The following is a 12,339-nucleotide window of genomic DNA, read 5'->3' as shown; positions in this document are numbered from 1 at the left end:
TACAAACACTCGTTTGTAAAACAATTGTGTTAGGACGAGTCCAAAGATTTAGGAACCAGTATGTACAAGACAGTTCCTCTGGAACTGGCTACTCTGGTTCCACTTTAAAATGTCTTCACTTGTGTCAACTTTCACAGACTTCCATGCAGCTATCAAATCATGCTGATGGCTGAGAATATGTGGCAAGAGTAGAAATGGACATGACTTGAACAGTGTCTTTGAGTGGAGAGATGCAATTTCATTGGTCTAATTAAATTTATGCCATTTTCCATGTGTGAATGATCATAGTCTGAGTAACTAGGCCATCAGACAGAGTAACATCTTCCACCAAAGACTACGTCAGTGAGATTAGGGGCTTCTTAGTATATTCTAGAGCAGTGGTTCTCAACCTTCCTAATGCCGCAACCCTTTAATACAGTTCTTCATGTTGTGGTAACCCCCAATTTCATTGTTACAAATTGAACATAATTAAAGCATAGTAATTAATCACAAAAACAATATGTAATTATATGTGTGTTTTCCAATGGTCTTAGGTGACCCCTGTGAAAGGGTCGTTCGACCCCCAAAGGGGTTGTGACCCACAGGTTGAAAACTGCTGATCTAGAGAATAATGTGCAAGAAGCTTATGTGCTGAGTAATGCTCATCAGTATAATGTCAGTGGCAGTTATAATTTCCAGATCATATATTTAATTACTAAGCCATATGCTAATGAGTGTAAAAATATTAAAGTGAGTATACTGTACAATGCAGTTTCCACAATCTGTTCTCTAGCTCCCATTTTATATTGGAGGAATTACTCCATGATTTCTCTTGATGAGCTTTTCTCAACAAATTTATTCATCAATTCAATTAATTTTAAAAAAATCATTTGTCAAATCATGTATTGAGCCATCTTTGTAGATGCAAGTATAGTGATAATGTATAGGTAGGACTGTGGCTGAGAACTTCAGAATGTAGGCTGTAGGTCACCCAGAGCCAGTGGGAGTTCGTAAACAGGGACGTAACCTGCCTGGGGTTTTGCTTAAGAAAGACCGCTTGGCATGAGAGATTAGAGGAGATATTCTAAGTAGACTTCAGATGCTGCAGTACTGGATGTGGGGGCTGAACTGAGCAATGTTTAAATCTGGTCTTGGTCGCTGAATGGAGCTGTGTGAGAGCTCAAGGTTGACTTGAAGGCGTCCAGCCAGATGAATGCTCTGCTCCCTTTAGCTCCTGGAATACTAGAAAGTACATTCTGCAGAGAGATGATTAGTTTCCTTGGAAGAAACAACTAGAAAGACCCCTAATTACACTATTCTTTAGACTCTAAGGCATAGATGATTATTTTGCTGAATACTGTTTAATGATCGACCAGTTTATATATAGATTAGCATAGGCTAAGAAAGGAAAAGGGGGTTAAATCCTCCATAAATTAGAGGCTGCAATCTGTACTGCTGAGAATGTTAGCATGTTTAGAGGCTATTTGTGACTTTTAATAGGCTTGACTTTTTACACTGGTGAGTTTCATCATCATGCTGAACTCTGTCCCTTTAATATAAAATGTATGCGTCTTTAATTTTGTAACACCCATTGGATATGTCTTATTTTCAAATTCTAATATATACACATAAAAGAATGGGAAATACCCAGCATCAAAAATGACTGCTAAAAATTCTATCAATATAACATACTATCTTTACTTTTTAAAAATTTCACCTGTACATAAACTTAATTTAGCATTAAGTGTTTCTGAAAACTTGATTTTGATCATTTAAAATCATGTTTATGCGATTACTAAACTCATGTTTCCATATACCATGAAATTATAAATATAAAAAAGTCAGTTTCTTATGATAAAAGAAAATATGTTTTGATTTACATAATATTGCAGGAAAATAAAAACTTTCCCAAGATGTTATAACCAAAGCCTGGATTCAGTTTCAAAATCATTGTTTTACTTTATGTATGAAAAGTTACATATTATATCGGCAATATTTATTTTAATTTTGAGTAAGTGGTTGAACTAAGGCATTAAGGAAATGCACTAAAAATCAGAACAAGTAAGTTTAAAGGATAAAATGAAGCAAATGTTGTAAACATGATAACACATAATGAACAATAGAAAACACAATTTAAATAGAAAAGCAATTAGATTCTATCTGCACTGGGTTACAAATTAATATTCTAAACTGATTAATTTAACTAACCTGCCCTCTCTACTGTTACTCTTAACCTGCCCTCTCTACTGTTACTCTTAACTGTTTGAATTGTACAAATTGCCTTGTGATATTGGCCGTAATGTGTTGCAGAGAAATAGACAAACTTTTAAGTTGCCGTCAAGATGTAAGCCTATAGCCGAAACCGGTTTGGCTCAGTGGATAGAGCGTCAGCCTGCGGACTGAAAGGTCCCAGGTTCTATTCCAGTCAGGGGCATGTACCTGGGTTGTGGACACATCCCCAGTGGGAGATGTGCAGGAGGCAGCTGATCGATGTTTCTCTCTCATCGATGTTTCTAACTTTGTATCTCTCTCCCTTCCTCTCTGTGAAAAATCAATAAAATATATTTTTTTAAAAAAAAGATGTAAGCCTATAGGTGAAGAAAGAACAGGAAAGCTGTGCCCAGTGAAGCCAGTGAAAAACCACTCGATTTAAAAATTGAGATTAGTCCAGATAGGAAAGAATAGGGTAGAGCAAACAAGATAAATTAATGCTCACAGAACTGGAAGGAATATCGAACCAAAGTAACTTGTAAACTATAGCAGCAGAGAGAAAAAATGGAAAAGTAAAATAATAATAATAAAACCTGCCTTTCCAATATTAACAGAACATCTGTATTGATTTTCTTTTTCATCTGAATCAATGTTGGTAACTACACCGTGTTTTACTCTGATTAATCATTTCATGTGATTCTGGGTATATCGGTGCTCAGCTCCACAGCCAGGGCCATCTTGAGGAAGCGTGGCTTCAGAGTTTTCCTTTCAAAATCGTGTTTGTTACTTGTGACAGATGCCTATATTCTACTGATATTCAGTATTGATTTTGTGTGTGTGCTGTTTTTCTTTTAAAGTCAATTGACCCTGGCCAGCAGTTCACATGGGAACATTCAAACTTGGAAGTAAACAAACCAAAGAATAGATATGCAAACGTAATCGCCTATGATCATTCCCGGGTCCTCCTATCAGCAATAGAAGGTAAGGAAATACTGACATTATGTACACGTTTATTTTCATGGGTTTAAGGATGTGCATGAAAATATAGCTTTAACTAGGCATTGAGCCATCTATAAAAATAGTTAAGATTTAGCCAACGCTAGTACTCACTTTTTCTTTCTCATAAAAATATACCGACAATATACATGCACATGCACACATACACATACACACACTATCCCACCATCCTATAGCATAAGAGCATCCCTCATGACCTCTTTGCCTCCAGCGTACATGAAATACTTGATTATGTAGTTGATACTCCTAAGGGAAGCAATTTTGGGTTGCCCATTTACTGAGGGTTACTGGTGGTTAGGAGTAAAAAGATGATTGTTAGAAGATGCTCAGTAACTGTTACTTAAAAATGGGCAAGTGAGTTGTTAGTTTGTAAATAAATGTGGATATCCACTAGGGACAGTTGAAAGGTTTAGGGTTGGTGATGTTGTGATTAATACGAAGTAAGCACATTGGAGATGCCTGGTACACCTCATTTGTGGCCTACTTGATAATCTCACAGTCGTGGTACATTTCAGAGGGAATGATTGTTCCTGAAAGATGAGAATTGCTCTTTAAATATGCCTAACTTCTTTTAAGGATTCATGAGGGAAATATTTTCCATTCCTGCCTTACTAATACTAAAACCCTCTCACGTGGTGTTTCTAAAGCAATTAGAAGCTCACGTTCAGCCCCCGGCTTTGTGTTAATCTCCTTGGCGGTGGTGGCACATTGGACTGCTGCCCTCGGAAAATAGTTTACAGTCCCTTAAACCCGTCCTGGTCTTAGCAGCTAACCCAATTCGCCAAGTGCCCTGTACCACGTGCATCCCCATTGGCACCCAGAAAAGCATTGTAGCCTTTTCGTACTTGAAAGTTTACTGCTCACCCTCTTCACGTTTTTATAAAACATTAAATAACACCAGCTTCAGACCCAGTCCTTTTGAGAACCTTACAGTTCAGACATTTTCATCGATAGTTATTCAAGCATCTTTCCCTTTTCTCTGCTTCAGAAATCTGTGATGACCCCCCTTTATCTCCTAACTCTGAACAAGTCCCACCTGCCTCCTTCGTACCCAGAGTTGATTTGAAAGTGAGACTCTGTTCACTAGCTTTAAGCGCCAAGGCAACCATTCCATTTATTTCCCGTCTGGGGGGAACAAGGACGATCCTTCAGCATTTCAGCAAGCCCTGCCTACAGCCCCTTTCCTCAGAATGGTCTTATGTGGCACAAATATATTTTAAAATTCTCGAGGTTTTACTTTTGATGTTGGAAAAATGTCACCTTTCTGAGGCAACGGAAGATACTAGGTGTTCAAGACAGCCTTTTTCTGTGCTGAAAAAAAAAATTGATCAGGTGTATCAAAGTTTCACCAATGCTACTTTAAGCAGAATAGTGTCAAATGGGTAACTGCTTCTCTCAAATCCTGTTTAGGAACTGTAATTGGGGTGATTCACATATAGGTTTCACATTTTATCTCTACATTTTTCCCATTTAAAATGTAAAAAAGAGTAGCAATTCTTTTTTTTTTTTTTGTCTCAAGTCTCTCATATGATCGCCATGGTAAATGAGAAACTAAACCAAGGCACAAATAGAGAAACCTTTTTTTTCATTATTGAAGCAAGATAAATTATAGAAATAAAATAAATGGGTGTAAATTGAGAATGCATTTGGCTTGGTCTTGACCGAAGAACTTGTCAGTCTGCCTTTGCTGTGTTGTATCATTGTTTTCACTCAGAATTAGGTCAGTCAATACTACCACGGCCCTGTACTTCTGCCCACTTTGTCATTGTTTTCCTTAGCCTGTTATTTTCTGCCATCTTCACAGTGGTATATGTAAAACAACAGCAACACAGGAATATCCCTCCATGTGCCTTTTTATAGTTGGAAACCATGTACATTTCATTCCTATGATATTTTTACAGTAAAAAAGCCAAAACGCTGGAATCAGACTAAAACCTGCCTTTTTATAACTCTGTGCCACAAATACACCCTAAATCTAGAGCTGACCTAGAAACCAAAAATCTTTCCATTTTAACTCTTATGCAAAAGGTTAGAAGCATTTAATTGAAGTTTATGGGCTACACCGAGAGCTTTAATCTAGATTACAGCCATGAACAGCATTTTATCTTAGACTAAGCCCCATATGTAAGGGGCCAAGCCATCATCTTATTTCTTCAGCACAAGATGCTGGCACCTGGAACCACAGAACCACTCGCTGAGGCTTTACTATAAAGGGAGCTTGGATAGCACAAAGCCAGATTTTTCAAGTGTGTTAAAATGTTAAGTGACTTCATGCACAATTTATAAAATATAACATGTCTGTTTTGCATGCCTGTGGCGATAATGGCAATTAAGGTTTTGGTGAAGATTTTATTTTATGCACTAGAGGCCCAGTGCACAGAATTCATGGGGTGGGGGGAGTGGGGGTTGTCCCTGAGCCCAGTCTGCACCCTCTCCAATCTAGGAGCCCTCAGGAAATGTCTGACTGCCGGTTTAGGCCCGATCCCACAGGACAACCGGCAGTTGGACTTCCCTCTCACAATCCAGGACTGCTGGCTCCCAACTGCTCGCCTGCCTACCTGCCTGATTGCCCCTAACCCAGTGGTTCTCAACCTGAATTGTAATGTAAATATCTGATATGCAGGATGGTCTTGGGCAACCACTGTGAAAGGTCGTTTGACCGCCAAAGGGGTCGTGACCCACAGGTTGAGAACTGCTGTGCCTAACCACTCTCTTGCCAGCCTGATCAGCGCCTAACTGCTCCCCTGCCAGCCTGATTGCCCCCAACTGCGCTCCTCTGCTGGCCTGGTCATCCCTAACTGCCCTCCCCTGCTGGCCTGATCACCCACAACTGCCCTCCCCTGCTGGCCATCTTTTAGAGGCCATCTTGTGCGAGGGCATGATGGTCAATTTGCATATTTTATTATATAGGATTCTTGTTGTTCTCTCAGAGGTCCTGGTCACTGTCTTCACATTACTTTGCAGAGTTATTTGACAGACATTAAAGAAAGGAGTGGAAGTTGCCATAGTGATCTGTATTGCCTTTATCTTTGCTTGATAGTACTAAACATTACACAACTGTCATTGAAACACAACTGTCCTTGAAAGATGGCAGGGGGAAATTTTTAAAAATCAGGAATTCTGTGTGGGTACCAATGTGCTTACTGAACTCCTTGAAAATAGTGACCCTTTATGACATGGTTCCAAATTATGCTAACTTTATGCTGGGGAAAATGCAGAGTAAATTCAAGAGCATCCAAGTTACAAACTGCTTACAATTTTGGAGTTTTAGGTTATGCAATATGGGAATAAAATTGAATTTTTGACCAATCCAGTTACCATTGGAGTCCCCTCCATGATTAAGCAATTTTTAAAAGAAAATAGTAATTCCTGAAGAAGAAAGGTGAACAGATTTAATTTAATGATTTAAGATAAGTGTGACAAATAAAGACTAAATGGGAACTAATATGTATATGTGCACAAGATAATGTGTAGCAACATGCCTAATCTTCTAGAATCCAAAGTATTCCAGAAAGTAGACAAGAGAAAATGGAAGCTCAGAGGGATAATTGGTGCTGAGCCACACAGTGTATCAGTAATATAGCCCAAATTAGAATCGAACCCTTGTGAGCCCTTGGCCCCGGCTTTCTCAGCCACATCACTCATGTTGCTTTCCTACTAACACAGGTTGTGACTGTGATTAAGTAACAGCCTGGATCCAAACGCCCAGCCTTAACTTCTGGTCTAAAAATCCATTTGATCATTGGGCATTAACCTATGGATGGCACAGATATTACACTTTAATATTTCACTTCCTACTCATGGCATAACTAATCTGAGGCAATGACACAATGTGGGTAACCAACTGTGATTCAAATGGACCAGTCCTACAATTGCAGAAAGTTACATGTATCTATCCCTAGCTCATCCCAGGGGTGATCTACTGACCTCAAATATCTTTTTATGTATCGTCAACTTCTTATAAACCAATGAATATCCATTAGTGACACATTACTTATTGTAATGCCTCCTAAATAGCAAAAATTCAATCTGATTATTACATTCCTAGATAAAGGGGGTTTTGGTCTTTCCTTCTAATATACAATTTACGGCTGCTTGTCTTATATTTCTGTTAGTAGAATTATAATTAACATTTCAATTTAAAAGCCATATTGACGTGGAATTTTTTGAATTGTTGGCCATGTCTAAATATAAAGCAAAACTTAAAATGCTACTTTTTAATTCAACAACAAAGACAAAAGGTTATAGATATGATCAGCTGGGTACCTACTAAGTGGCAGGTACCATGCCATAGAGTTGATATACTGTATTCAAAAACATGTATAGATTATATCTATAGTATTCAGAACAGCCTCAAAAGCTAGCTGTGATCATTCAGTTTTATAGATGGGGAAACTGAAGCTACAAACTTAAGTAGCTTATTCCTAATTAATAACTAGTAAGCGGCAGAGCCAACATTCTAATATGTGAGTCATTTGGGCCCAAGACTGCTGTTCTTTCCAATAGGCCAATCACACCTATAGCTGCTTTTGCAGTTGTAAGGGTAGAGCCTATCCATGCCATACCAAATTCAAGAACATTGCCTTTGTGCTGGAAAGACTGCCCAGGAGTTTTGAAATACACATTTTGAAACACTTATGGTAGAAATCTTAAGAGCTAGAGGCCTTCAATTGTGTTCTTAAACTCCAGTCAGAGTAAATTTTTCCAAAGAATAGACGACGTATAAATAGCTTTCAGGTGGGTTTTTTTTGTTTAATATTACTGTTTAAGGTATATTAGGAAGATGATTGAATAAGAAGGCAGAAGACTGAAAACTAAATCTCAGTCTGAGCAGCTGTGTGACCTCGGGCATGTCACTGAGTACAATTAACACTGAGCCTTTGGGGGAGCTGGATCCTTTTGAGAATCTAATGAACATTTACTATCCCACCGGAAAACAAAAGGCACCTACATACTTTACACCAGTTTCATGGAGTTTATGGACACACAAGCCCTTTGCAGGTCTACTCTGCAATTTAGGAACCCTTGCCTGGTTGTCTTTTGTTCTATTTTCTCATAAAATGAGGATATGTAAGACTCTTCCTGCCATTCTTAAAATCCTAAAAGTTGATTCCAAATCCAGAGATGAATAGATAAATAATATGAATAGTAAAATGAATAGTAAATCTTGGACTTTAAGAAATTAGTTCTTTGGAGGGAAAACAGACAGGCAAATACTTAAGCCAGAGGGTTTACTCCAAATAGAATTATTATCTGGTGCGGTGTGTCTCTGCTACCAAGCTAGGTTTAAATGGTTTTGTCTGCAAGAGTTAGAAATGACAAAGCATCCACCACGTTATGTCGTATGCATTCTTTAACACTAGTGCTTGTTAATCTGATTTTAAAAAAAGCTTTGTTTATGTTTTTCTCTAGTTTGGAGATATATAGTTAAAGTTTCAAAACATAAATCTATTTCTTTACTTCATCTCTTTAAAGGGTATATTCCTATAAGGGCCCATATGCTTCTCAAGAACTTCTTTCCTATGAAAGCATCCTAGGCTCTGCGTCCTTCTGAAGAGCTTGGTGGGAGACGTTACTGTGCCCCGTGTCCCTCATCTGTGCAGCAATAGGCTTAAAATAGTACCGATCTCCTGAAATTATTAGGATCTAATGAATTAATGCGTGTAAAGCATTTAGAGGAGTGCTTGGCATACAGACAATGCCTGACAAATCTTGGGAACTATTAAAATGATCATTGCTGTATTATGAATTTTATTGCTACTATCACTGAGTCCTTTTATCCTCAGATGGAATTTCTTTTGTATGTGATCTATGGAAAAATTAATACCATCCAAATGAGAAAGCTGCATAGATTTGGAGTACTCTGTGAAGCAAAAGAAAATATTGGTACTTGATAAATGAAAACCAGACCCATAATAGCATTACAGATTTCAGCAGGGGGAAGAATGTGTTCTTTTAAATGGAAATCCGAGATATATCATCTGCTACTTGATTTGCATAATAGGAGCAATTCCAAAAAATCCAACTGTAAATAGTATAGATGATGTTACAACAACTTGATTATTTGTGAGATGGGCAATTTAGCACCTTTAAAATGAAAAAGTGGCTCCCAGGGAATCATGGCCCCTTCGATAAATCTAATTTTAAAAAGGAAAGAGAGAAAACCACTGCTGTTCCCCTGTACTGTCGCTTCACCATTTGCCACCACACCGAGCCCTGTTTTGAAGTTGTGTCCTAGCCTCCCTTCTGCAGAGTGTTCTGTGCTAAGTGACTGTCTACTCATTTAAAGCAGCTGTCAGCACACGGTAACATGTTCTCCAGTTTCACAGGGTACTCATGCTAAGCATCCTTTTTTTTTTCCCAGGCTCTATCTTGTAGCCTGCTATTTTTTCAATAAGTAAAAGCAAAACCAACCCAGAAAAATAAGTTAATGATATTTTAGTGAATACAAATGTTTGATGTTCAAGCTCCACATGAAACTCTAACATCAAAGAATTTAAATTATTTTCCCCAATAAAGAATTCTTTTTAACAGCTGTCATGTGCAATTTCCCAAGTCAGCTCACTAAATATGATCCTTTTGCTTCCCTTTAGAATCTATTCCTCTCCTTTCTTTTCATCTACCTACCTCCCCAGCTACCTATTTTCTGTTTTTCCTGTTAGCCTGTGCACTAGTGAATAGTTTGTGGACACCTGTTGTTTATTATTTTTGTCCTAGAAATTCTGCTTAAACTGAAATTGACTGGAATCTATGCCCCATCAGAAATAAAAGGGAAAAAATTATTTTTCCCCCTAATTCTCATCCAATTATTGGTTGAGTTTATTTTTCTCATATTGTTCAGAACATCAATCATTGATTCAGTAGTTTCTTTAACATTTTTCAGTCTTTCCCTTTCAAGTTAATTGTTTACAGGCATGACATAGTTTAATCCGTTTATTTCAGTGATTTTTTTTTTAAATACGTAAAAGCATCTTTCTCCTTAAGGAGCAGTGCACAGACGAATTTTTCTAGCTTAATTAGTCTTAAATAGAAAGCAAGATGCAACTTAGCCTTTGGAAACTGGAAACCATTCCCCAAGATGCTTACAGCCTGAGTAAAGACTAATGTGAGCAGTGTAAGTAGCACCTCTCTCCTGCATGCAGCCCGGGCCTTGGTGTGGGATCTGTGCGGCTCCAACCTCAGCCCGTACCTGTCCCATTTCTTACCTGGAAGAGAGAATAGGCATTTTTAAGAGATGGCTGGTTGTGTTGGCTTTTTCTTCCCTCTTGTTTTCAGGAAGCTAATCGAACAGTAAATCAGAAAGCTCTGCGAGTTTTTTTATCTCCATTTGTCTTTAGTTTAGTTATTGGGATATTTAAAATTTTTATTGTACACCTATGCAGACTGCACTAATGAATCTGCACTTCATTACTCTGAGGCTATAGAGAAACCCACAGCTCTGAGGCGGTGGTTGGTGTGACTTCATTGTTAGACTAAAGGCACAGGTTGTACATTGCTGGGAAGATATAAAATAATTATTTTTTGTCCTCTCCATTGATTTTTAAAAAATATATATATAGGAAAGAGGCCTTTCAGATTTGGAATTACTTTCCATCAGGATGTTTAGCAATTAATAGGTCTGTTTCATTTCTGTTTATTATATCGATCTTAAGAATAGCCAATACCCAGCAGTATATTAGAAGTTTCAAATATATAGACGCAGCTGATTCTCACCGAGGCGTTGGGTAAGGCCAGGATGATAATGCTGCTGTGATATTAGGATACATGTGATATATCAGGAGACTCGGGCTCTGCGAGTTTCCTACATGCAGACAGAGCTCCTGTCATCACACTCCTTGCTGGATCTGACACCTCATTGCTGCATGAAGTCCTGTAATAATTGCAAAAGTCTGATATGGCTGAAAGGGTATTCTGTGCCCACCCTCGGTCTGCTTTATCTCATGCCAGAGGGCTCCCCAACTACAAAAGAGGTGCGGATAAGTCCCAGCTAATCTTGGAATACATTCAAAGACAATTCAATTGCCCACATCCTTCTCTGGGGACACTGTGGTAACCCAGCCACTCAGCAGTGCAGACATATAGAAAAACCATGGAGGGAACATAGGTGGATGCAAGGTTCATACACTGGGAGTTGCTCACTCCCCCATGAATATTCACCGAGATGAGCTGCAGTGCCCATAGAGCCAGGCACACTTCTAAAAACCTTGCGCTGGGTACTATAGAAACGGAGGGTGATTTGCCAAACTGAGGTTCCATCCGGGGATGTCATGGCAGATGATGCATGTGCCTTGGTGAGAAGCATTTGTTGTCTCGGGAAAAGAAAGTCCTTCATTTTGCTCTTCCTCCTACAGCTGTGGGTGGCCGCCACGGTGCTGGTGAAGGGGAAAGAAAGCCTGTAGTCTTGGAATTAAATAAATGTATCCGTAGTAAGTTTTATTAGGTTTCATTTTTCCATTCTCCTCTAGTTTGCTGCTGTGAGCAAACAAAGTAAGATTTTTTTTTCTGCATTGTGAATTGTAAAAATTTCAATCTAGGCCTTGACCGACAGTTCACCGTTGTTTGGTGGGGTTTTATTTGTTTGTTTGTTTGTTTATGGTTTGCGCATTGAAGGGGACATTATTTACTGAATAAAAGGTAGCTTTTAATACGTTTTTTAATTTAATGGAACCAATATAAAAAAAAGACTCATGGAACTCATGTGGGGAAAAAATTAGCCTTTGTGCTTTATTTGAACTTGAGTACTTCTGTCTTACAACAGGGAATAAACTAGTTTATCAAAACCAATTTATTTTTGATGCAAACTTTACTAAGGATTTGTAGAAGTGAAAGGAAATAACTGTAGCTGGGGTTTGATGCCACGCTGAGTTGGAGTAAAGTCAACCACTCAGCTGAAGGCTCATCGCCAGCTCTGCAGAGCAGGCCCTTAACTAGCGTTGTTTTCTGCTAATGTGGATGTGATATCCTAGGAACTTACCTCTTGTCTATATCAATTAGCCTGTGGTCATTGGTTCTGTTACATATTTTGCTTAAACATGCAGAACGTATGGAAGAGGATGGGTGAGGACTTACAGTGCTGTAGCAACGTGTCCCCAGGAGCCATGGATGGAACTCTGCCTTTCCTCTAGCGCTGCC

At 38.6% G+C, this 12,339-nt stretch overlaps 1 protein-coding gene across 31 annotated transcripts in view; it reads left to right on the top strand.

The window, feature by feature from the left end:
* The window catches only part of PTPRD (protein tyrosine phosphatase, receptor type D), an 833,389-nt gene that overhangs the window by 750,700 nt on the left and 70,350 nt on the right, over positions 1 to 12,339 (top strand). For all 31 annotated transcript variants that reach the window (XM_015564215.1, XM_015564194.1, XM_015564191.1 and 28 more), the window contains one exon: positions 3,048 to 3,171. In XM_015564215.1, the coding sequence (XP_015419701.1) occupies positions 3,048 to 3,171 (124 nt within the window). The remainder of the gene's footprint in view (positions 1 to 3,047; positions 3,172 to 12,339) is intronic.

Source organism: Myotis davidii, unplaced genomic scaffold (assembly GCF_000327345.1).
Source record: "Myotis davidii unplaced genomic scaffold, ASM32734v1 scaffold361, whole genome shotgun sequence".
Lineage (NCBI taxonomy): Eukaryota > Metazoa > Chordata > Mammalia > Chiroptera > Vespertilionidae > Myotis > Myotis davidii.
The sequence above is the reverse complement of the archived record's forward strand: the minus strand, read 5'-3'. Positions and strand labels throughout refer to the sequence as shown.